This window comes from Perognathus longimembris, chromosome 14 (assembly GCF_023159225.1).
Source record: "Perognathus longimembris pacificus isolate PPM17 chromosome 14, ASM2315922v1, whole genome shotgun sequence".
NCBI lineage: Eukaryota > Metazoa > Chordata > Mammalia > Rodentia > Heteromyidae > Perognathus > Perognathus longimembris.
Genome location: NC_063174.1, coordinates 55,595,873 through 55,622,295, shown reverse-complemented (window position 1 = coordinate 55,622,295; position 26,423 = coordinate 55,595,873). Strand labels below are relative to the sequence as shown.

The 26,423-nt window shown below is 47.5% G+C and overlaps 1 protein-coding gene and 1 pseudogene across 1 annotated transcript; one reads left to right on the top strand and one right to left on the bottom strand.

Annotated features, from left to right (window-relative positions):
- Positions 1-1,691: 1,691 nt before the first annotated feature.
- On the bottom strand, positions 1,692-22,272 carry LOC125363042 (alpha-1-antichymotrypsin-like). The gene is made up of 8 exons (XM_048362017.1): positions 22,030-22,272; positions 21,538-21,741; positions 21,036-21,051; positions 20,510-20,675; positions 11,380-12,014; positions 4,782-5,055; positions 3,025-3,175; positions 1,692-2,006 (listed from the first exon to the last, which is right to left on the bottom strand). Exons 1-8 carry the CDS (start codon positions 22,270-22,272, stop codon positions 1,797-1,799), a joined length of 1,899 nt encoding a protein of 632 aa, XP_048217974.1. The 3' UTR covers positions 1,692-1,796.
- On the top strand, positions 5,399-7,368 carry LOC125363539 (annotated as a pseudogene).
- Positions 22,273-26,423: the final 4,151 nt, after the last annotated feature.

Sequence of the window (26,423 nt, the reverse complement as noted above, 5' to 3'; positions counted from 1 at the left end):
ATGGGAAACTTTGGTCCTGGCCAATAATCTAAGAAGGACTCAGAAGAGACACCCTGAGCAAGAACCATCAGGCTCAGCCCTTCTTGGATTCCTGACACTGTGAGACAATACGTGTTTATTATCGCAAGCTGTTGTTTGGGGTTGTTTCTTTACTAGCAGTTCATGACTCAGCCATGCACACTGCCCTTTCTTGGCTCGTTATATCAGAAGAGAAGTTTGAAGATTTTAGAAGACAGCCAGACTACATCATAACACTAACCATGGGCAGATATCTTACTAGATATGAGTCCCATTTTTTGTCTTGTGCAAATTTGCTTTCCTTCCCTCATCCCACAGATGCCTCAGGACTTGGATTGTAGTCCTGGCCTTCATGATTGTTCTCTTCTCTAGGTTTGAGTTGTCCCACCCTCTGGCAGACCTGGGTTGTATTGACTGTTCTTTCTGCTCTACAGGGAAGAAGACAAATCCAGGAACTTCCTAGTCAGAATAAGAGCAGGGATGCTGAACCTCCAGTCCATGCAGTCACCCTGTCCAGTGAGCACAGCCCACTCCTGGCTGACCTGGGCCCAGCATGGCTGACACAGCAGCCCCTGGGCTTCAGTTTTCTGCTGTCACCCGGGGAAGGGGGAGTCTGGATGCAGCCAACTCAGATCTTGCACCTCTTCTGTGGCAGCCCACCGCAGGGCCTTGGGGAAGAAAAGGACCTGGGGCCTGCTGGTCGTGTTCATATGTCTTGGGCTGCTCTGCTTGCATGGATTCCATTGGACTTGGAGGTGAGGGGTGAGGGGCATGCCTGATGATCTTCTGTGACATCGTCCACCTCCCAGGACCAGAAGTGCTTCGGGGACTTGGTGTTTCAAGGCCTCTTTCAACAACAGGGGCCTCCTGAGTGGTGCCCTTTAGCAACCCCTCACATTCTTCCCACTGAACCACAACTCCAACCCTAGTGGGTTGGCTTTTCTTTTCTTGTTTTTTTAGATATGGACCTGGACACAAACATGGTCTGACATGTTGACTCACTGGGTAGGACTAGTGCCAGTGGTGCTCCATGGTTAGAGATAATGACCATTCCCTTTGTTGTTGCTGGAAAGCATACCTGACCTGTGTGCTCATTGCTCCTAGGCCCCCAAGTGTGTTCTGGTGCTTAGGTCAGAGGGCATTAGTCAGGTGAAGTCCTTCTATGACACAAATAGCTACTGGCAATCAATTGGAGGAGCTAGGAGGAGGGGTGGACAGAAGGGGCATGCAAAATGCTGGTCCCCAGCAGCTGCAGGAGTGAAAGAAGCAGGGGTTCTAGAGGCCGAGCAAGAGGCCACGGGTGATACAACCTGGGGAACTAGAGGGGAAAGACTGCACTCACATCAAGACACCAGGTGGCCCCAGAGTTAAGAAGGGGCTTAGAGCATCAGAGTCCCATCTCAGTGCTGGACCTGAGATCCAGGTGGATTTGACTTTGTGCTCATGTGACCTGACCAGGCTGTTGAAGCTGAAGGCAGAAATGACCATAGCTTGGGTTTGGACTGAGATGCTCTCATGGTGGGGGAGTGACTTTGTGGGAGAGGCAGACAGACACAGAGGAACAGGGGGTCAGGATGGAGGGGCCCAGGAACATTGTCCAGACCCAGGGTGAGGGTTTACTGCGGCCAGAGCCCCAGCAGGAGCCATATGGTTGTCACAGAGTCACTGCCACCTCCCCAGTGTGGCCCTGGCCATTGGGCTCACGAAGCGTGGGCTGCACACACAGGCCTGCAAGTTGGATGTGTAGCCCTGCTCCTCAGTGAAAACCCACAGCTCAGTTAGGAGCTCTGTGCTTGACTGGGGTTGGCCACTTTGCCTAGAAAGAGAATGGTGTCACTGTTTTTGTCGTAGATGTTCATCAGAAAAGGCCTGTCGAATCGTATAACTGTTGGGTTCAGTATTGCAGACATATTTATCAGTTTAATTCCGGTGGCAGCCGCGGCTTCAGTGCCTTCCTCTGCCACATCAAGCAGAGCGCGGTGCACCACCTGTGCACCAGAGTGTTACTGATGACAGCCAGGGGTGCAGGAGGAGGCAGCTGGCCCGAGGACCCCCAGGGGACACCCCTGTGCCAAGCGTCACCCACTGGCCGGTCTCCTTGCTCTTCCTCCCTCCACCAGCTGGCTGCTTGTGCAGTCTGACATGCACAGGCAGAAGAGATTCCCTCAGAGCCACAGGGGTGAAGGCGAGGGTCCCTAACCACAGTCTTCTCTTTCTGAGCACAGAAACTGCCCTGTCCCTAAAGTTCACTGCTGTGAGGAGGGGCAGGGGCAGAACCAGGTAATTTTTCTGTCAGCAGCTTCCACCTTGATGTTGCCATGCCTGTGCTAGCCAGGGGCAGTGCGCCTGCTCCAGCCACTAGGGGGCGCTCCTCTATGTGGCATGGGACAAGGCTTTGCATGCTGGGAGCAGCTAGGTACACCCTTTTCCTTTCCACAGGTCTAAGCCTGGGCTCAGGGACCCAGGATGTTGGGGTTTCAGTGGAGTGTTGCAGTATTGCTCCTTTGTTCTCACTGACATGCTTCTAGAAATGCAGTTAGAGGGTCCCCCCATGCCTTCTTTTAGGCTCTAGGCATACAATATTTACGCTACCATTCTGTTCTCTAATCCCTTTGAGCTATACTACCTCATTTGGTCCTGGGTTCTAGCTGGAAATTCTTACTCTAAACTAGAGGAGAGGGGAAGGCCTGTGTCCTCACAGTGGAGTGTGCCTGGTGCCTGCAGCTGTTCAAGGCCAAGGCCAGGCTGTTTCCCATGCTGGGCTTCTGGAGGGGCATCCAATTACAAGGCAGTGGAGTGGAGGAGGGTGCTGCTGGCATTGCATTATGGCAGGAGGAGGAGCAGGGCAGGGGCCTGGCTGTCCTGGGGGTAGGCATGCCCAGAGTGGGTGACTGGATGTGAGGAAGTGGAAGTGTCTGTCCACATTCACCAGTCCCCTCCCCAAGTGCTCACTGGCCCATTCAAGCCCAGGCGTGGCACATGAAGGGCTGCAAGCTCACCACTCACCTCGGCGACCTTTAGTTTGTGACGTGTTGTGATTCCTGACAGGTCACATTGTGTGGAGAAGGCTTCCCTGATGCCCATCTGGGGAAGAATTCTCTGCAGTTCATAGCTGCCCGAGATGGAAAACTTGGGCAGGTAGATGGCATTTATGAACCTGGAGAAGAAGACAACAGCTGAACACCACATCGTAGCACCCCCTGTCTCGCAGCGTGGGCTGTGTGGGTTCCTCCACCATCACCCTCATCCTCTGGACAGAAGACCCCATCCCTTCCCTTTCTAGAATCCCTCTTCTTTACTCATTGATTCTCTGGCAACACTTGTGAGGGTCCGTATGACCCAGGAAATGTGCCAGGATTGAACTGGTACTCCACCTAAGTCTGCTCAAGGCCTTTCTGCAGCTTAGAAGTTTTGATCCATGGCCTGGCTGGTCTTAGATGAATCCATGACTTGCCCCCTACTTAGACAATAGGTGTCCCTCATGAAATGCTGGCCATATGGGCTCTGCCTGAGCTCCTTGCTCCCCCTGACTGTTCTCTCCTGCCCCATGACTACCCCAACATCTGGTCTCCACCAAGTAACGAGGAGATCCCCTTACAACAGCGTCTGGGTCCATCTCTCCTGGAAAACCCCAGAGGAGGAAGGTCAGGGATTTCCAGGGTCTCCATGGCTCTGCATGGCCCTGACCTCTCCTACTGTTCCCTCTCTTCCTGGACTGCAGCTATCTGGCAGAGGGTTACAAACACACATGCTGGGCTTGCTGGCTTTTGAGGTTTTTAGCTGTCTGTTCCCTGGTTTGGGACCCCTTTCCCAACTCCCATGGGACTCTGTCACCTCCCCTCACCTTTGACCTAGCATCTGTGCTATGACACAACTTCAAACTCCCTCCAGGTCCAGGTCCAGCCTGCCAGACACTTGGACCTTCCCAACTCTCACCTTCTTATTTACCATATGCTTTACTGACTTATGTTCCTCTCTCCCTCTTCCTCTCTTCTCTCAATTAAAACGAGGCACCTAGAGTAGGAACTAGAAAATTGTGTGTTTTTGCCTCTAATATATTGTAGGAACTAAATCTATGCTTTGCACGTAGTAAGTATTTAATTTTTTGTGTGTACCAGTCCTGGGCTTCAACTCAGGGCCTGGGTGCTGTCCCTGAGATATTTAGCTCAAGTTTATTGTTCTACCCCATGAGCCATGACTTCATTTCCAACTTTTGGTAGTTAATTGGAAATAAGGAACTCATCGCTTTTCTTTCCTGTGCTGGATTGAACCTAGTTCCTCATATCTCAACCTCCTGAGTTGTCAGGATTACAAGCATGAGCCCCATTGCCTGGCTTAGTATGTCTTAAAGTAATCACTCAGCTAATGCAGCATTGAAATGAATGACTCATAGATGAACATAATGGTGCATCTGTGCAGAGCTGATTCTTGGAGCCTGAGTCACTTTGTGTTCTAATGACCAAAGGGCTCCATCTCCTTATGTCTTTACCCACACATGGGGACTGGGATTGCCTTGGAAATTGCTCATGAACTTAGAATAGGCTAGAAGACATGAGAACTTTGTCTTCTTATTCTATCTGATGTCATAAACTAAGGAAGAATGACGAATCAGGCGAGGCAGCAGAGCCAAAATCACCCCAGATTCCTCCGCTTCCTGTGTGACTTTCCCAGCCCTGAGCATCAGACATGGCTGGGCCCTGAGATGAGTCATGCAGTCTGTGGGAGCTGGGAATTAGGGGAGCTGGCTGGTGGGGCAAACGCACCTGGGCTTCAGGTTGTTCCTCCACCTGGCCAGGGTCTCTGGGAGCAGCTTCGCTTCCACCTTCTGCATTTTGCCCTGGTCGGGAAGGATGAGGAGGGCGCTGGCATTGCCTAAGTACTTCAGCTCCACCACGGTGCAGGACAGTGCCTTGTCCCGTAAGTAGGGTACAGTCAGGTCTTCCACCTTCATTGTGGGCACCTGCACAGATCGGCTTTTGCTCAGGTAGAACCTGGACTCGATGGTATCCTCAGGGTCAAAGGGTGTCTTCCACTTGGCTGCAGGAAAGCAATTGATCAGAGACCATGAAAGAGCTGTCTTGGTCCAGCTTCAGGACAATGCTGGCCCCAGGATGTCCACGGCCACCCACAGCACCTCCTAGCGGGGAGCCCTGGCTGGGTGAGGAGAAATCCTTGTGCTAATGGAAAGGTTCTTGGGGTTACGGAGAGATCCACACAGCTGGTATGGAAAGAGGGTTGTGTTCTCCCGGGTCTCCTGCCTCCTCCGACCGAGTGGTGAGTTAAGCCATGGAACGGAGCATGGTGAAGCCCGTGTTTTTCCCCCTTCCTCCTAGCTGCACTGGGTAGCTCACGGCACGAGGCCCCTCCGCTCCGGCCCAAGATGAACCCGGCAGCAGAGGCCAAGTTCAACATCCTCTTGGCCACCGACTCCTCCAAGGTTACTCACTATAAACAATACCCACCCATGGGGTTGGGGATATGGCCTAGTGGCAAGAGAGCTTGCCTCCCATACATGAAGCCCTAGGTTCGATTCCCCAGCACCACGTATACGGAAAACGGCCAGAAGAGGTGCTGTGGCTCAAGTGGCAGAGTGCTAGCCTTGAGCAAAAAGAAGCCAGGGACAGTTCTCAGGCCCTGAGTCCAAGGCCCAGGACTGGCAAAAAAAAAAAAACAAAAGAAAAAAAAACAATACCCACCCAACACAAGCTAAGTTTATTCCTAATTTGAATGCCATGAAAAGAAGACAGAAAACTCCAAAAATGAGTGACAAGTCAGCAACTTCCAGAATGCCTTTAGAAATGTAAAGAGGACATGTAAATCCTTTTAGGTAAAGCAGTGACCATAGGAAAAATCCAGGAAGCTAAAGAAGTGTACAAAGAACATTTCCAGGATGATGTCTTTAATGAAAAGGGATGGAACTGGGCTGGGGATATGGCCTAGTGGCTAGAGTGCCTGCCTCGTATTCATGAGGCCCTGGGTTCAATTCCCCAGCACCACATATACAGAAAATGGCCAGAAGTGGCGCTGTGGCTCAAGTGGCAGAGTGCTAGCCTTGAGCAAAAAGAAGCCAGGGACAGTGCTCAGGCCCTGAGTCCAAGCCCCAGGACTGGCCACAAAAAAAAAAAAAAAAAGAAAGAAAAGAAAAGGGATGGAACTATATTCTTGAGCAATACGATGGTCATCTTCAATGGAAGTGAAGGCCATGCCTGAGGGTGCTGTCATTCCCAGAGGAAATGTTCTCTTCACAGTGGAAAACACAGGTCCAGAGTGCTACTGCTTTACAACCTGAATTGAGACTGTTCTTGCTCAATCCTCCTATCCAATGACTGAGGCCACAAATTCAAGGGAGCAGAAGAAAATATTGGCCAAATACTTATTAGAAACTTCTGGAAACTTAGATGGTCTGGAATATAAGTTACACAGTTTTGGCTACAGAGGAGTCTCCTCCCAAGAGACTGCTGGCATTGGGGCATCTGCTCATTTGGCTAACTTCAAAGGAACAGATACAGTAGCAGGGATTGCGCTAATTAAAAAATATTATGGAACAAAAGATCCTGTTCCAGACTATTCTGTACCAGCAGCAGAACACAGTACCATAACATCTTGGGGAAAGATCATGAAAAAGATGCTTTTGAACATACAGTGACACAGTTTACATAGGTGCCTGTATCTGTGGTCAGCGATAGCTATGACATTTATAATGCGTGTGAGAAAATATGGGGTGAAGATCTAAGACATTTAATAGTATCAAGAAGTACAGAGGCACCACTGATAACCAGACCTGATTCTGGAAATCCCCTGGACACTGTATTAAAGGTTTGGGATATTTTAGGTAAGAAGTTTCCTGTTCTTGAGAACTCCAAGGGCTACAAGTTGTTGCCACCCTATCTCAGAGTCATTCGAGGGGATGGAGTCGATAGTTATACCTTACAGGAGATTGTAGAAGGCATGAAACAAAAGAAGTGGAGTATTCAAAATGTTTCCTTTGGTTCTGGTGGAGCTTTGCTACAGAAGTTGACAAGAGATCTTTTGAATTGTTCCTTAAGTGTAGCTATGTTGTAACCACTGGCCTTGGGATTTATGTCTTCAGGGACCCAGTTGCTGATCCCAACAAAAGGTCCAAAAAGGGCCCATTATCTTTACATAGGACACCAGCTGGCAATTTTGTTACACTAGAGGTAGGAAAAGGAGACCTAGAAGAATATGGTCACGATCTTCTCCATACAGTTTTCAAGAATGGGAAGATGACAAAAAGCTACACCTTTGATGAAGTCAGAAAATATGCACAGCTGAATATGGAACTGGAAGCAGCACCTCATTAGGCTTTGCCTTAGGCCTGGGTGTGCATGTGTGTGCCCTTGTGTATACATGCCTGTATACACCTGTGTGTATGTAATGCGTAATTTTTTTGTATAGCTATGTGGGAGTTCTTTGTGTTTTATGATACATTTTAGCCAGATTATTTGTTGGTTTATGCACATACTGCCCTTTTCCCCAGTGTCTAAGTGAACTCAGATTAAGAAATACACATAACCACGTAAAAGATTAATGCTAAAGTGAGCTTTTTAGGGCCCTTTGCCAATAGGTAGTAACTCAATCTGGTATTGATCTTTTCACAAGTAACAGAACTAGAGATTTTTATATGTAACTAAAGATCACATAAAACAGATTTGCATAAAATTATCATGATTGCTTTATGTTTATATTTAACTTGTATTTTTGTACAAACATGATTGTGTAAGATATATTAAAGTTTCAGTGATTTAACAGTATTTCCAACTTTTCATGATTTTTATGAGCACAGACTTTCAAGAAAATACTAGAAAATAAATTACATTGCCTTTTGTCCATTAATCAGCAAATAAAACATGGCCTTAACAAAGTTGTTTGTGTTATTGTACAATTTGGAAATTATGTCAAGACATACCCTCTAGAATTAGACCTCACTGCCCCTTGTGGAAGAGGTACTCATCATTCTACACTAAAGAAAATAGTGGTTCTTACTGGAATGTCTAGGCACTCTACAGTTATATATCGTGGTCATTGTAATGTATCAGTGAAATGCCAAATTCGAAAGGCCTGTACTGCAATTTTATATGGCAGGTATTGCCTGTGGCTCTCATATGCACCTCAAGATTTTAAGGAGCTAATGTTTTTAGAGAGATTTTCTGCTTCCAATATAGAATATATACATAAATGTGAACTATTGACAAAAGTGGAGGTAGTGTATTTTAAAGGAATTACACTTCTGAATGTATTTTTCATATTATATAGTCGATATGACTACCATGATTTACTGAAATGGGTAGTGAGTGTACTCGTTTTAAATATTTTGATTCTGTTATATTTTCCCTTATGTTTTTTTAAAATTTAAATTGGATATTAAACTGTATGGACATCATTTATTAATTTAAAATCGTATCCCTTAATAACAATCAGGTTCTTAAACGAGGATAACTTATCCCCAGTGAAAAGCATGGTAACATGAACTTTTGATGGTAGTGTCTTGACTAAATACAGAGTTGGCTAAATTTTTAAAGTGTTCAACGCCAAAATGTTAAGTGACTAACTGCTAAATTGAGTCAGTCAGCAAAACTAGAGACCACTTTCCTGGCAAATGACTCATCTATACAGGTCTGTTCTTCTAAGGCAAGGCCAGCCAGCTCTGCGCCACAGTCCAAATCTCACAGACTGCTCCTTTATTTGTCAATACCTTTTTATGGATGCTTTCCCACTACAGTGGCAGAAGTTGTAACAGAGAGTAAATTTAATCCACAAAGCCTTTGCACAAAATCACCACAAAGTTTGCCAGCTGTCATCAAGGAGCAGGGTTAAGAATAATGTTGGTTTGAGGGTTTGGAATTAGAAGACTAGTTTATGAAAATTTTAACAACATGGTAATAAATATGAAGTTCTAAGGCCATAAATTATCTAAGAAGTTAACCTGACAAACATACTTTATCTAATCCTGAGAGTTTATCTAGTTTATCTATCCTGAGAGTTTAATGAGGTAAGCTATTCTGGTCCATGTGGCATTAAAAGGAATATAGGTTTTTACAGATAATTCTAAACACTTAGAACAATAAGTAATATTCACATTTAGTAAGCATCTTCATGCTATGATCCATAATTAGAGATTTTGGGTTTTATTGTACTCATGTAAAGGTAGCATTAAAAAGACACAACTTCACAAAGTATGTTAAAGGGCTTATAAAGAATTGAAAGTATTTATTATTACCAATAACAGCCTTGATAGCCAGGATAATTTTTTCCCTGTGTGAACACTGGAATTATACTACAGGCAGTATTCTTTGTGTTCTGTATTTCAGCAGCCAACTTTCAGTGAATGTGGAATAAAGTCTACATTTGTAGCTGAACACAGAGCAGAAGATAGAAAGGTTACTTCTGTTAGCTCTGAATTTCTCTCACTAAGCCATGGATATTTGGCCATCCCTATTCCGAGCACCAAATGGTTACTGTGATTGTCAAATAAAATTGTGCTGTGTGTCAATCTTAAATCAGCCTAACTCTTCCTGACTAGAAAAGCAAATAGCCTCATATGGGTTTAAAACATTGGATTTGTAGTTGGCATTAATGAATTAATCCTCTGTTCATATTTTAAATAGGGGTTAAAACTCTGGAGTTATTTGTACCCTATGCCCATTATAAAGTAAAATGTTTTTTTATGATTACTCCTTATTGCCTTTCTAGAAATACATTGTTATAAGAAAGGTTTTATAGTGAAAACCATCTTGGAACATTAGGAAGAGGAAAATAACAAAGTATTTATTGTTCTGTTTATCATAATTTAGAACTCAAACTCAAGTATTTTGTAGTTTTTCATTCCTTCTTTTTAACCCATGCAATGGAGAATGCAAACTTTTCTCCTAAATTGTAGATTGTCAGTTCTACTATGTATTCAATGTCAATAATAAACATGTAATAAAAATGAACATAAAGTTTAGATCTATTAGTGAAAAAAAAAAAGAAAGGGGTTGTGAAAATATGACATGGTACTGGTGCTAAATGGAAGTCAGTACGAATCTCTGGGATCAGGAGAAAGGGATGGAGGTTAGAAAGTGGGGGGCAGGGGAAGAGGCAGGACAACAGAAGGTGCTGGAGGATGTGGACAAGCAGGGAACCCTTAGTTCTTAAAAATGAAGTAAGTAATTATGAGTCCCAGACACTACAGGATGTGAACCTACAACAACAACCCCCTATCCCGCAAACACCTTAAATCTCTATTCCCCTGCCAGTGACTTGTGGGGTTTGGTGGGACCAGAAAGACAGACTGAGCTCTACCTGCAAATTGGTGCAGGGACCATAACGAAAACCCCGGGAGTTCCCTGTGGTCTCCCGGGCCATTCTACTCCAGGCGGCTGTGGGCCCAGCCAGGCCCTGTCCTCTCCTAACTCCAGCCCTGCTCCCTCTGCACTGTGCTCTCCATGACTGACTGGGTTTCCTGTCTGTAATCTAAGACCCTCCCATCGTTCTGCTCTGGGCCATCCCCGGTTCAGCCCCAGACCCAACGCCAGCCATGGCACAATGTGGTTGGGTTTCCATCTCAGCCTCTGGGCTCTCCACATGGCTTCGTGATCCGGGGGAAATCACATGGGTGTTGCTCCTGGGGTCTCAGAATGGGCTCTTGTCTCCACCACCTGTGGGCCCACAGCATGGCAGGCTCATCCCTCTGCTTTCTCCCTCCTTCCCTGTCAGTCCTCCTCCCTCAGGACTGGGTCACAGGCACTGTCCTTCAGGCTGAAGTTTGCACTGCACCCCCAGGCGGTTGAGGTGGGCATTGCTGGGTTGCTATCAGTGTGATCAGAATCCAGGGTGCACAGAACATGGAGTCTGCTCCTCCCAGAGGCTCTTCCCCAGGTGGGGCCATGCCAGAGTAGCGCCCGGGTGTAGAACTTCAGGGTGGCCAGGCTTCTTAGGGGCCTCCTTATCTATCCCCTGGGAGATGGCCCCTGTACCCCAGCTGGATCCCCACCAGAGACAAAGCCCTCTCTTCCAACAGAGACACGCCCGTTCATGCAGGGGTAGGCCAGGCCCACCCAGGCTTGCCGGGGCTGTGGGCCTTCCCACCATGTCCCATAGTGGCTCTGTAGGAAAGGGCGTGGACCTCGCCAGCATGGAGCACTGGTACCTGCTGTGTTCTGGGAAAATTTAGATCAGAGTCTTGGTTAAGGACATGCCTCAACGTTTGTATGGGAACCACAACCCACATGAAGACAGCTAGAGTGTGGGCAGAGCCTGGGGCCTGTGTCGCCCCAACCCCAGCACTTCCTGTCCAGGGCACACGGATCACCCTGAGAGCTCAGAACTCTGTTTCCTCCCAACCCCAGCACAGCCGCTCACCTTTCAAGAAGATGTAATTCACCAGAATCACGGCCGTGTCACAGTCCAGGTTGCTGATCAGGTCTCGGATCTTCCCGTGGGTCTCATTGCTGACGAAGTCATTGATGAGCTGCTCAGCGGCTGCCGGCTGCTCAAAGTCGGTGGGGACAACCTGGGCCGCGTACAGGGCGCGCGCATCGTCCAGGAACGAGGCCAGCACCTCCAGCTGCTCTCGGATGAACATGGCGTTGCCCGTGCTGAGCTGCAGCTGCTCGCGGGGCTGGTTGAGTGTGCGCACGAGGTGCTGGAAGCCCCGGTGGATGTCGGGCACACGGCTCTGTGTGGGGCTGAACTTCAGGCCTTTCATGATCTCTGCCAGGGTGGTTCCTCGGGCCCCGAGGCTGAGCAAGGCCACGCTGGTGGAGATGCTCACGGGGGAGAAGATGACATTGTCATCAGGCTTCCTGAGGACCAACAGCTTGTAGAGGTCCAAGGCAAATTGGGTGTTGCTAGAGGCAATGGTGCTTTGCATGTCCACCTGCATAGCCTTGTCCTGCTCTGCCTGAACTGGGCTCTTCTTGTCCACTGTGCCACCAGGGTGGCAGCACACAGAAAACAAGAGTCCCAGAACCAGGGCCAGCGCCATTCTCTTCATTCTGGAAAGAAAGAAGCCTTTAAGCCTTGGAGGAGCAGCTGGTGCCCTCAGCCACGATCTCCTATGGCCTCCCACTCTGCCTGCATTCTGACCCTGCACCCTCCCCTCCCCCCATTGGCTGTGTGATCTTCCATGGAAGGTCTGGAAGGTGCTGAACTGGTTACTCAACAGGTCCTAGGTTTCTTTCTACCAATGAGGAAAGTGGTATTATTGCTATTATGTGTGTTTGTGTGTGTGTGTGTGTGAGAGAGAGAGAGAGAGGGAGAGAGAGAGAGAGAGAGAGAGAGAGAGATTGCTTTTCTTTGTCTCCTCCCTGGTCCCAGAGCAGTCCAAGAGCACTGCACACTTGCTGGGCTCTTAATGAAGGGCAGCGCCTAGGCTAGGCCAGGTCAGTGCCTAATTGTAGTGCAGACTCAGTGAGAGCAACACACAATCGTGCTTGGCCTGGAGCTGGAGCTACGATGGCTCCCGACATGTTTGTTGATTGGCAATTGGCATAAAGACTCCAGGCTGTGTAATCTTCTTTCCATGCCTCCAGGTTTGGGTGTGGTCATTTATTTCCACCTTCAGGCTGGAAAGGCCTTCAGGTGAGGAGAAAGCCCAGAGCATGTGTGGGGGGAAGGATCAGACAGTCCCCCAGGGCCTCAAATCCCCCTTCCTGCAGCATGTCCTGTGCTCAGGTGACACAAGTGATGCAGGTGGCTGGCTCCCCAGGGCGTCCCCTAGAGTCGCCTCCTTCCACATGAGACTGGAGCTGTGCACAAGTGACCCGAGTGCAAAGCCTGTCACTAGCAACAGAGTTCCTCACTGTCAGCCTCTGCCAGCTCTGTCCTGGCCTTCAGAGGAGAAGGGAGGAGGGGGAAGGAAGGAGATGAGGAGACAGGGAGCAGGAAGAGAGAGGAAGGAGGGCGTGAGGAGAAAGTTGAGGGAGAAAGAGGAGGAAGGGCCAAGGAGGACTGGGGGAGAGGGAGGAGGGGAGAGGAGAAGGGAGGAGCAATTAGAGGGGAGATGGGGCAAAGGGAAAAGGAGAGAAGAGGAGGGAGAGACGAAGGGGCAGAGAGAGAGATTGGGTGGGAGGGTCAGAGGAAGAGGGAAAGATGAAAAGAGGAAGTGGAGCAGGGGTGAGGGGCCTGGTTTCCTGGAAGTCCTTTCTAGAACCCCGGAGACAGTGGTGGCCTGGTTGTCTCTAGTGTTTTTTCCTCTCTGTGGCAACCACAGCTTTAGGAATAGGTTCAACAACAATATCCCCACCCCACCCTGCTGTTCATTTCAGTTCTCCACACTGGAGGTCTGGCTCTATTGCTGAGAGCTCTCTCTCTCTTCAAGGTAAACCGGAGAGCCTGGTTGAGACCTGGACACCCCACCCCACTGACGCACTTCCCATGGGATCCCCCAACCCACTATGGGGCTTTTGATGTCAGCCCCGAGAGGCCCATTTCCACAACCCCCCTCCTGACAGAGGCCCCAGTGCCAGCCTGGGCGTGGCAGCTCCTCTCTCCTTCCAGTGATGCACACAGAGCCCACAGGCGCCATCATCCCGCCCTGGCCCCCTGGCAGGTGTGCACACATCTATCTGGACCGACCCTCTCCAACCACGTCCCACAACTGTCCCGACTCCCACCCTGGGGCCCTGGGCTCGGTGCCTAGACTGCCACCCTCCACAAGTCCTGGGTTCCAGACCACAGCCAGCGCCACCCAGCAGCCACGGGGCCTTCACTCCCAGGGACAAACCTCAGCGATGCCTGCCCAGAGCTGCTGTCCAGAGCGAGATGGTCACCCAGCCGCAGTGCAGGGGTTTCTGGAGTGATCCCTAATGGCTATTTATGCCTGTGAAGATGTCCTCCTCCAGCTTAGGAAATGCTGACAAGGACAATCGATGCTGTGTTCCAATTCGAAATGCCAAATGATCTCTTCTTGTAAACTTGGTTTAGGCAATTTACTGGGAATATCCAGTTACAGGAATCTTCTTCCCCACCCCTTCCCCAGTCCTGTTCTTTGAAAACAACAATCACGACTAGAATATTGGAGTAATGGAAGGGGTGACATTGATCAAGATAAACTGTACTCATAAACAGATGTGTTTAATTGACACTCCTTAGTACAAGTACTTAAAGATCATTAAAAAAATAAAAGCAGAAACATATGCATTTGGTACGTGTGTGTGTGTGTGTGTGCATGTGTGTGTGTGTGTGTTCTCTCCCTGCACATTTAGATACAGTAGGGTATCCTTCCCCGGGGTGGATAGGCCTCAGGGCTGTGCCCCTCCCCACATTCGCACCTAGAGATGTGGGCGGCAGGATGTCCAGAGAACCCTTGCTAGGGGGCTCCAGTCCCCAGGCTTTCTGGGTCTTTGGGGCCTCCTTCACCTTGGGCTTCACCCTCTCCCGCCTCCTCTGCTGCTTCAAGCTCAGTACCTTTGATGTTCAGGTCTCCTCATACTTCGTCTTGGGCCTGCCTTGGGCTCCTAACCAAATGGCCTTCCATGACAGCTCCTGAGACACTTGGTGAAATCGCCCCAGGTTCCACAATGTCAGGTCTGGAAACCTCTGGATTAGCAGAGAGCTGATAGCTTGGGCCTGAGGGCTTGGGTCTGTTTCCTGAGGCTGCTACTCACTACCTGTGTGACCTCTGGTCCTTATGTCTGGCCTTCCTGATGTCTATGAGCCAAGATAATGGAAAACAGGCAGCACATTCTGAGAAATGCACTGCTGGCTACTGCCCAGCTTGGATAAACACCGTGGAGTGTACTTTCAGAGTCAGATGAGGTTGAGTCCCCATGGATCATATCTGGAATCCTAGGTACATAAGAGGCTGACATGTGACTATTGTGGTTTGAAGCCACGCAGGCCAGAAGGTCTGTGAGACTCTCATCTCCATTCACCAGCAAAAAGCCAAAGGTGTAGCTGTGGCCCCACTGGTAGAGTGCCAAACTGGAGTGAGAAAGCTAAGCAACAGTGCCCATATCATCAATTGAATACACACTACCAGCCCACTCACAAACACACACATCACAAGCACTCAGTTTAGATCCATCCCTCTTTGAAAACCTGTTTTATGTTCTTCAGGTCTCAGAATATTGCCACCGTTGAATACATATTTAATTACATTTTTTAGGTGAATTGAGGATAGATTTCTTGCATGCTAAATGGACTCTTGCATGCTGAAGTGGATTGGTATTGTAGCCTTACCTTGTCATGAAGCCAGGCTCCTCCTGTCTCATTTGTCTGCCACCCCTGTGGATTCTACAAGCGCCATGTATACAGGGTGCTGGGTGGCACAGTGCTCTCCTCAGAGAAAGGAAGGGAAATTGCAGAAAAGCAAAGCATTGGCCATATAATGCAGCAACTTCTAGAACCCTCCAGAGCCAGCTCCTCCACTTATAACAGGGAATGTTAGGCGCTGGGCTCTAATTGCTGGTTTCCTTAGATCAGATCTATCCACACTCTCCATCACATCTGAAGCAGAATCATGTAATAGCAAAGGGCAGAGAAAGGAGAACACCCATTTCTTTTTTTTTTTTTTCATTTAAAAAATTGTATTGCCAAATTGATGTACACAGAGGTTACAGTTTCATAGGTTAGGCCTTGGGTACATTTCTTGTACTGTTTGTTACCTCCTCCCTCATTCCCCCCTCTCCCTCCCCCTTTTCCTCTCTGCCCATGAGTTGTTCAGTTGGTTTATACCAAATGGTTTTTGCAAGTATTGCTTTTGGAGTCCTTTGACTTTTTATCCTTTGTCTCTTGATTTTGATATTTCCTTTCACTTCCCTAGTTCTAATACCAGTATATACAGTATCCAGTGTATTCAGATGAGATTCAGTGATAGCATGAGTACAACTACACGAAGGGGATACAAGAGGATCATCAACAAAAGAAGCTACGGTTTCACATGGCGTGTTGAAAGTAATTACAACAGTGATATATCACTTGTTTCCATAACATGGAGCTCATTTCATTTAGCATCATCTTATGCGTTCATAGGGCATGGCTATTAGGCTCTTGTGATTCTCTGCTGTGACTTGCCTAATCCTGTGCTAATTATTCCCTATGAGGGAGACCATAGAGTCCATGTTTCTTTGGGTCTGGCTCACTTCACTTAGTACAATTTTTTCCAAGTTCTTCTATTTCCTTACAAATGGGGCAATGTCATTCTTTCTGATAGAGGCTTAAAATTCCATTATGTATATGTACCACATTTTCCTGATCCATTCATCTACTGAGGGGCATCTGGGTTGGTTCCATATTTTAGCTATGACAAATTGTGCTGCGATGAACATTGTGTGCTGGTGGCTTTAGTGTGTTCTTGTTTGTGGTCTTCTGGGTAGATGCCCAAAAGTGGGGCTGCTGTGTCTTAGGGGAGCTCTATGTTTAGCCTTCTGAGGAATCTCCCTACTGCTTTCTAGAGTGGCTGAACCAGTTTACATTTCCACCAACAATGAAGTAGGGTTCCCTTTTGGCCACATCCCCTCCAACATTTGTCATTGTTAGTTTTCTTAATATAGGACATTCTTACTGGGGTGAGATGGAATCTCAATGATGTTTTGATTTCCATTTCTTATATGGCCAGTGAGGTAGAGCACTTTCTCATATGTCTCTTGGCCATTCTCATTTCCTCATCTCTTTTTAAGTCTTTAGCCTACTTGTTGAGTGGGCTGTTGGTTCTTTGCGGTTTTGTTTTGGAGGAAGTTAATTTTTTTATTTCTTCCTATATTTTAGATATGAGGTCTTTGTCTGTTGTATGGCCGGTAAAGATCTTTTCCCAATCTGTGGACTGTCTGTTTATCTTGTGAGCTATGTCTTTTGCCCTGCAGAGCCTCAGCTGTTTGGTGCAGTCCCATTTGTCCAACTTTCCTTTGATTTGTAGCATTTCTGGGCCTTTATTAAGGATGGTTCTTCCTGTGCCAATGAGCCCAAGTGTTTCTCTTCCTTTGGATTTCCTTTTCCTCGCACTCCTTCATCCTTTCCACAGCCCTGTATTCTCACCAGTTTAAGTGGATTAGTTCATCTGTCCAATCTTCTTGTTTTGTTTCTCACACAGGATTCTACTATGTTTCTTAGGATCCCCTTGCTCAGCCTCCTGAGGGCTGGGATTCTCAGCACCATTCAGTCATTTATTTCTTTTTATTTTTTGTTTTTTGTCAGTTGTGGGACTTGAACCTGGGGCCTGGGCATTGCTCCTGAGCTCTTTTGCTCAAGGTTAGCATTCTAGCACTCTGAGCCACAGCCCCACTTCCAGTTTCCTGTTGGCTAACTGGAGGTAAGAATCTCAGACTTTCCTGGCTGGCTGGCTTAGAACAGTGGTCCTCAGATCTCAGCCTCCTGAGTAGCTAGGATTACAGGGTGAGCCACCAGCACCCAGCTGCCAATCATTTCTTCAAATGAGGGCTGTGTCTCTCGTGGGCTACTAGGTTATAAAACTTGATTCATCTTATTGATAGGTCCATAAATTCTCTGCTACTACTTCCTTCAGAAGAGGCTCCTTTGCATTGAGTTTGGACTTGCTGAATGGCTTTTAGTAATGCAAAGAGTATGACAGGAAAGATAGATGAATGTTTTTGGGGACTGAATTATAAAGAGTGAGATTCTGTTTGTGTTTTGTCTTTCACAGTCATTTGCTTTGCTTCCTCTCTCTCTCTCTCTCTCCTCCCCCACCCCATCCACCCTTCTTTCTCTTGGAAGTCATGTTTGATCAGCCCTCTGATTAGGCCCACAGAGACTTCCCAGCAACAGTCACATGAGTGAGCTTGGATGGGGCACCTTAGCCCTGGCCAACAATGTGACACAGACTCAGAAGAAGCACCCTGAGCAAGAACCTACCAGCTCAGCCCCTCTTGGGGCTGTGAGATAATACAGGTTTATTCTTGCAAGCTGTGGTGTTGGGTTGTTAGTTTTGTGGCAGTTCATGACTCAGCCATGTACACTGCCCTTACTCTTGGCTCATTATACATGCTAGGCAACTGTTCTGCACTAAGTGGCATCACTGACCCCATCTATGCATTTACTTAAACTTACATCAGTTAAGTGGCACAGAGGGGTATCATTAACAAGTCCATGTATGTACAGATGCTTCTCAACAATCAATCCTTTAGTTAATTCTATTCCTAAGTATTTTATTTATTTTTTGAAGTTATTCTGAAGAAAACTGTTCTCCTGATATCCCTTTCATTCTGTTCACTGTTGATTACATAAAAGCCAGTGTGTGTGGTGTGTGTGTGTTTGTTGTATGTGTGTGTTCTGGGAGTCGGACTCATGACCTAGGCACTCTCTCTGAGCTTTTGTGCTCAAGGCTAGTAGTCTACCACTTGATTTACATCTCCACCTCTGGGGTTTAATGTTTTTGGTGATTAATTGGAGATAAGACTCTCATGGACTTTCCTATCTGTTCTGGTTTCAAACCCCAATCCTTAGATCTCAGCTTCCTGAGTAGCTAGGATTATAGGGATGAACCACTGGTACCAACTGAAGTAGAGTGGGGGTTCGCTACAATGAAACGGGCCCCCCCAAAGGAGGGGATTCCTGGTTCCCCCAAGAGTCCACCACACAGTCTCCAGCTACAAGGTGACAAAAAGACAGTTTTATTGGGGAAGAAAAAAGTGAATGAAAAGTGAACCAACCGGCCTTGGTCACAGCCCAGACTCGGGAGCCGAAACTGCCGACCACGAGTGCAGGATCAGGGTCCAGACTCGGGAGCTGGGAGCGCCCGCACGTGTGCAGCCCAGACGCGGGAGCTGGAACTACACACACCTGTGCAGCCCAGACTCGGGAGCTGGGACCGCGTGTCCATGTGGCCTTCCAGCCTGGTTATAAGGCAAACATCACAGACAAACTTGTCACATGCAGGTGACCAATGAAGATACAACACTTACAGAGCATGCTAGGCCACACACAGTTGGCCAAGAAAGTTACAGTCTGTCTCATAATATCTATTTGAAGTAACCTATCATTCTATGCCTACTCATAGCAGGTTCCCTTGAAGCTCCCAGGCCTCAGGTGGTCAATCTACATAACTTATCATAATAGAGGACACAGGTTCTCTTGAAGCTCCCAGGCCTCAGGTAGAAAATCTACATAACTTAACATAGTAAAGGGGAGCTTCCCTGAATAGGGTGGGGGAGGGCTTAGTGGAGATGGAGTTGGCTTCTGCTCTTATCTGAGCTGGAGTCAACCTGAAGTCCCTCCACAGTTAATGATGGCACTGGGCAGATCTGGCCTTCTTATTACATTCCCCCATTTTTTTCTTGTACATAAAAATCAAATCATTCATTTCTCTCTGAGAGCTTTTTGCCTGGACTGTAACATGATTCCATCCACAGGTTTCTGGGGAGAGCAAGGATGATACAAGAGCCAGTCTGATGTGACTGCTGCTCTTAAGCTTGTACCCAGAAAGAACCTGGTTATCTATGAGGTCCATCCCCAGGACAGCTACAGGTGTTCTCACTTGTTTTAAGTCTCCATCCAGTTACCTAGGTAACTGGCATACCTCCGCTGAGGTCACACCCTAGTTCATCTGGACACTCTAATACACTTGGACACACCTCCCACTCCAAGCACTTCCTGGGAGTGACTCTGTAGCCTGCCATGCATGTTTTTCTTAATAGAACTCAACTCCAGTTAACTTAGAGGAGTGGGAAGGTTACCACAGGAAGAATGTCTCCCCAATATCTTAGCTTTACTACCCACTATTACAGATGACTGGCAAGTTCCTGCCCAGTAGATAGACATGGGCATTTAGAAAGGCATGTTTACAAACTATTCTTTTAGGACCTCCCAGCTCCAGTTAACTTTTGAAAGGCCAAACACAGGTGACTCTGAGATCTGACACTGTCTCTGCCATCCAAGCAGTGGCTTGCTGCCTCTGGATGCTCCATTTGTCCCAGGAGTGACTTTTTCACTCAGAGGTAAATGCACCTTTGGCATTTTTCTTGGTCTGTCACTGGACTTGGACTCAGGGCTTGAGTGCTGTCCCTCAGCTCTCCAGCTCAAGACTAGCACTCTACCACTTTGAGCCTCAAAGCAACTCATAGCTCTGTTCCCAGCACTCTGCTGGCTGAGTAGAGATGAAGACTCTCACAGGGACCTTTCTCTGCCCAGGCTGGCTTCGAACCACAGATTTCAGATCAGAGTCTTACAAGAGGCCACTTTACTCCAATTAAGGCAACAAGATGGTCCACACAGAAATAGTTTTTAAGTATGCTCTTACCTGGAACTTATTAAGGGCCAATGTTAGGAATCACCTGTCCTCTGTGGGTCTGTTGAAAACTGTTACAAAATGCCTATAGACAGACTGGAAATGTGTTTTTGATTTTAAAGTCTTTTCTTTAGTTTCTCTTTTGACAATGTAAAAAAACCTCCAAAAATTTGGTAATGCTCAAACTCCGAGTTTAAACTTAAACTTGCCCATTTTTACTCTTTATCAAAGTCACAAGAACATTACTAGTTCAAATGTTTTACAAATGTCCATTTTAGTGGGTCATCACCAGATTGCACCACCTCCCACTTGTCCTCCTTGGTCAGGTTAGCTGCTTTGACGTGGGAAGCGTGGATCCAGGTCCTTAGGCCATCTACCTTGACAGCAGTAGGAGTGGTCAGGACTACAGTGTAGGGGCCTTTCCAGCGAGGCTCCAAGGACTCAGTCTTATGTCGCCTTACCCACACCACCTGTCCTGGCACAAAGGGGTGTAAGGCTGGGGCATCCTTAGGCAGCTCCTCATGAGCGGCTTTGATCTGGGAGTAAAGTTCATTTTGGACTCTCTGCAGGGCCTGTAAGGACTGTAACAAATGTTGGTTAGACAGTTCAGCTATGGCTTCAGAACCAAGCTTAGGGCATAAGGGAGGAGGCCTCCCGAACATTATCTCATAAGGTGTGATGCCCTTAAAGTATGGTGGGGCCGTCCAGTTTTCACCAGTCTCAAGGGTCAATTTGGTTAAGATCTCCTTTAGAGTCCTATTAATCCTCTCTACCTGACCTGAACTTTGGGGGTGATAGGCACAATGTAATTTCCAATTAATCCCCAATGACTTACCCAAAAGCTGGGTTACCTGAGAGATGAAAGCAGGGCCATTGTCCGAGCCTATGGCCACTGGGAGTCCAAACCTGGGAATTATCTCCTCTAGCAGCTTCTTCGTTACAGTCTGTGCTGTTTCCCACTTGGTTGGGAAAGCTTCTGTCTATCCTGAAAAGGTGTCTACAAAAACTAGCAGGTACTTACATCCATACTTGCCTGTTTTTAACTCAGTAAAGTCTACCTCCCAATAGGCTCCTGGCACCGTTCCTCTTTCCCTCCTTCCTTTGACGGCTACTCCACCAGCAGCATTTGTCCTCTGGCATGGCACACACCGGCTGGTAATATCTTCTAGCATTTTGTCCATTTCAGGTATATAGTAGAACCAGCGGATTAATTCTGCTAGCTTGCTCTTTCCTAGATGGATTCCCTGGTGTATTTGTTTAATGAGAGTCTGTCCTAATGCTCGTGGAAGAATAATTCTTCCGCTGTGAGTCTGTTTCCAGTTTCCCTTTTAACTTACATTGTGAAGAGACTGGAGAACCTTTTGATCTTCAGAAGAATACTGGGGCTCCTCTGGGAGGGCTGGCGTTGGGAGAAGGGCTAATGCCATCAGGCCCCTATCTCTTGTAGCCACTTCCCGTGCAGCCTCATCAGCTCTCCGGTTCCCCTTTTCCTCCTCTGAGTTTCCCTTCTGATGTCCTTGGCAGTGCATTACAGCGGCTGCCTTTGGCAACCATATGGCCTGAAGTAGGCCTAATATCTGTTCTTTGTTTTTGATGGTTTTGCCTTCTGCTGTCAGCAGCCCACGTTCCTTATAAATGGCCCCATGTACATGTACAGTGGCAAATGCATACCTGCTGTCCGTATAGATGTTGACCTTCTTGTCCTTTCCCAGCGTCAGAGCTTGGGTTAGGGCAATGAGCTCAGCTTTTTGCGCTGAGGTGCTCACTGGTAACGGCTCGGCCCAGATGACCTGGTCCCCTTCCACGACCGCTGCTCCCGCTAGCCTTACTCCGTCCATCACGTAGCTGCTCCCATCAGTGAACATGGTCTTTTCCGCGTCTGGTAGCGGGACATCTGTGAGGTCTGGTCGAATGCTGTGGACATGGGCAACAACCTCCGCACAGTTGTACAGCACTGTCTGATCAGTGTCTGGCAGCAGGGTAGCAGTGTTGAGGGCTGTGGAAGCTGGGAAAGTCACTTTAGGCTGGTTGAGCAACCGGGCCTGGTACTGTGTTAGCCTGGCATTGGACATCCACCGGTCTGGGGGGCTTTGCAACAAGTTCCCAACCACATGCGGAGTAGTTACCACTAGGTCCTGCCCCAATGTTAGCTTTTTAGAGTCTTTAACTAGCTGAGCCATTGCTGCAATCACTCTAAGGCAGGTAGGCTATCCTGATGCAACAGGGTCCAATTTTTTAGATAAGTAGGCCACTGACCAATATCAGGGTCCTAACTTCTGAGTTAGCACGCCTTTTCCCACTCCAGCCTTTTCATCCACGAATAGGTGGAAAGGTTTGTGGATATCCGGAATGGCCAGGGCTGTAGCTGAGACTAGCTGCTTTTTAAGGGTCTGGAACGCCCATTCCTCTTCTTCTGTCCATCTAATATTTTCTCCTGGCCCTTTGGTAATCTCATATAAGGGCCGTGCTACTTCAGCAAACCCCAAAATCCAGAGTCTACAGTACCCTACAGTTCCCAAGAATTCCCTTACTTGTCTCTTAGTCTTGGGAGTGGAGATCTATAGGAGTATAAGTACAGTAAGCATCAAGAAGCCTTTCTAAATAGGCTGCTGGGGACTCATCCATTCCCTGTCTTACTTCCCCAACCTTAGACAAATTTATAGGGCGTTTTCCAGCAGCCGGAGACCACCCAGAATAGTCTGGCAATAAACCTTTAGCCGCTCCCTACCTGCCGACGAATTCGGGTTCCAGTCCGGATTCCAGGAGGGCAGGGCTTTCTCTATCTCAAGGGAGTCTTCTGATGGCCTGCCGTTGTTTCCTGGGACCAGCTTCTTGGCTTCCTGGAGAATCCTGTCTTCCTCCTCAGTGGTGAAGAGGACGTCCAGGAGTTGCTGAATATTGGCCCAGGTGGGTCGATGAATCACAAAGAGAGTTTCTAACAAAGAGGTTAGTGCCTGAGGCTTCTTTGAGAAGGGAGGGTTCTGCTGTTTCCAATTTAATAGGTCATTAGAAGCGAAGGGGACAGGAACCTCATAAGGGTGAATCTGACCCTCTTCAGGGGGTCCCATATTTTCCAGTAAAACACATCTGATAACAACAATAAGCAAAAGCAAGAACAGACACAGGTCGAGGAGCAGTTCCTTGGTGGACTTTGCTCATCCCATGCTTCCCTGCAGAGAAAAGTCAATCACAGCACTAGCAAGCAGTAGAAGTGTGAACAGACACAGACAAGACCATGTGCACAACCAGGTCAGAATTGCTGATTTTTTTTTTTTTTTTTACAAAATTTATACATGTCCTCCCCAATGAGGACTTCCAGAAGGGAGTCAAGGCGTCCCTTGACCACCCCAGCCTTAGAGAGCTCTGCTGCGTCCAGCTTCTGTCTTAGGCATACAGACGGTGCACCTTCAGATTCAGACGGGCCCACTCGGCAGCCCCACAGACGGCCTCCACGGCCAGTGCACTCATGCAGATGGGCCCACTCGGCAGCCCTTTTACGAATGGGCCCACTTCGGTGGCCCTAAAAACGGGCCCGCTCAGGCAGCCCTACACATACCTCATACCTCCGGAGGTTCCTTTTCTTCACCTGGGTGCCTTCCCCAACAAAATATTGTGGTTAAGGACTCTTCCCGGCCCATGCACCAATATGAAGTAGAGTGGGGGTTCGCTACAATGAAACGGGCCCCCCCCAAAGGAGGGGATTCCTGGTTCCCCCAAGAGTCCACCACACAGTCTCCAGCTACAAGGTGACAAAAAGACAGTTTTATTGGGGAAGTAAAAAGTGAATGAAAAGTGAACCGACCGGCCTTGGTCACAGCCCAGACTCGGGAGCCGAAACTGGAAACTGCCGACCACGAGTGCAGGATCAGGGCCCAGACTCGGGAGCTGGAACCACGCACACCTGTGCAGCCCAGACTCGGGAGCTGGGACCGCGTGTCCGTGTGGCCTTCCAGACTGGTTATAAGGCAAACATCACAGACAAACTTATCACATGCAGGTGACCAATGAAGATACAACACTTACAGAGCATGCTAGGCCGCACACAGGTGGCCAAGAGAGTTACAATCTGTCTCATAATATCTATTTGAAGTAACCTATCATTCTATGCCTACTCATAGCAGGTTCCCTTGAAGCTCCCAGGCCTCAGGTGGTCAATCTACATAACTTATCATAATAAAGAGGAGGTCACAGGTTCTCTTGAAGCTCCCAGGCCTCAGGTAGAAAATCTACATAACTTAACATAGTAAAGGGGAGCTTCCCTGAATAGGGTGGGGGAGGGCTCAGTGGAGATGGAGTTGGCTTCTGCTCTTATCTGAGCTGGAGTCAACCTGAAGTCCCTCCACAGTTAATGATGGCACTGGGCAGATCTGGCCTCCCTATTACACCAACTATGGCTTGTTTAGTGTTTTAAACACCTCTTGTAATGAAATATGAATGCCTATGTTTTCTTAAGGACGGGTAAAGACAATAACATAATGGAACAAAAAAGTAAAACATAAGTTTAATAACAGCATATAAGTCTTTTGGCAGGTTAAAAATTGTAATGCCCAAGTCGAGAGAAACCCACCAAGAAGATCACCGAGAGCCAGACATCCCGAAATGCAAAAGCAAGGCTTTAATCAGGCGAGTTGCAACTCGGGCCTCGTCCCTTACACCGACGCAGCGGAGATAGGGAGGAAGCCCTGAGCTGGATTTTTACAGGGCTTATAAAGGCAAAAACTACGAAATTTACAGCAACCAGGTGTTTGGACAGAATTAGGGTACAGGCCGAAGGCTGACTGGCTTGAGGCTAGGGGCCTTCTAGGACGGTCAAAGGTTATCAAGGGAGTTTCCAGGCTGTCTGGGTTTTTACAAGCTGTCCTGCCAAATGGGGTGATTGACAGTCTTTTCCAAAGCCAGGCACCGCCCAGAGTGGAGCCTGACTTCAAGATAGCTTTGTTCTAGGAATCTACAAGCGAGGTGGGGAGTCTGACTTTAGGGTTGTTAAGGAATTTGCAGCTCAACAGCTTTAGCACAAGCAAGCCAGTTCCTGGGCTTTATGCATGTTTAGGGTCATTTATATTTTAATGTAAACAACAAACTGACTAACACCTCAAAACAGAGTCACTTTAATTTAACCCTTCAAAAATGTAGACTCCTAGTGATAGGCATCTATGTAAATTTCTATACTTGTGGCTAACTTCTGTACTAGAAAGAAAGAACAATACTATCTTCAGAATCAGGAAAATAGCCTTTTCTTGTCCCTCACAATAGTTATTGTCATCAGCAAATGATGTAACTGTTATCTTAATTTTTCCATTTAACCCAACATATTCATTTTAAACTTCTTTCTTTTGGTTTTATAATTCTGTTCTCATGTCTTTTCAGTTTTGTTTTCTTCAAAATATTTGTTTGTAATAATCACTATTGGGAAATAAATGAAAAATTTAGCAAAAACAAAACAAAAAATGCAAAGAAAAAAACCCCAACCCAAACCCTCCTGTACCTGGATAGATTTATCTTTTTTAAGATTTGGGATTTTCTTTTTTGTTTTTACTCTACTGAACAATTGCTATGCCTTTTCATATCATCTCTTCACCTTCAATGCCCATAAGGTTTAATTTGTTCTTTTGAGCCCTGAAGTTCTTGCAAATTCCACTTGTATTTCATCTTTTTCCCTTGTTTTCTATTGTATTGGTTCTATCTCCAAGCCTGGAATTCTGACTTTCATATCATCTTCTATGATGGAGAAGCTTTCCACTTTGTTTGATTTTTCTATTTAGGATTTCTCTTTATTGTGATACATTACCTCATTAATCTGTCTACCTGTGTATTCGCTGACTTCTCTCAGCCGTTATGCACATTCTCTCTGAGCTCATTTCACTGTTTATCTGCTTTTCGTCTGTGTCTTCACTCAATCTATTTCTTTGTGCTGTTTGTGTTCAGGTCACTGTGTGAGAACCTGAGGGATGGGAAGTCCCGCCCCACACTGAGGTCACTGCCATGCCCTGGGTAGGTGGGTGGGGGCTGAGGGACAGGAAGTCCCACCCCACAGAGGCCACTGCCATGCCCTCCCACAGGGTGGTGGGGTATAAAAGGGCAGGGTTCCAGAAGGGGCCAAGAGAGATGCAGAGAAAGGATGGCAGCAAGGGGTGCCTCCTAGGGCCGAGCAGGGCTGTCCTCAGGCTTGGGGACAGGAGAGGCCCAAGCCCCCCTTTCCTCCCCCCCCAGCCTGCAGAGGAGG

What these genes read in the sequence shown, in the direction of transcription:
- LOC125363042 (XM_048362017.1), bottom strand. Translation starts at nt 22,272, where the DNA reads ATGTCCAATGCCAGGCTAACACAGTACCAGGCCCGGTTGCTCAACCAG. An exon ending in GCAGCTACGTGATGGACGGA is followed by an intron (nt 21,742 to 22,029) that starts GTAAGGCTAGCG and finishes TGGTTGCCAAAG; the next exon opens with GCAGCCGCTGTAATGCACTG. An exon ending in GAATTACATCTTCTTGAAAG is followed by an intron (nt 5,056 to 11,379) that starts GTGAGCGGCTGT and finishes GCTTTCCTGCAG; the next exon opens with CCAAGTGGAAGACACCCTTT.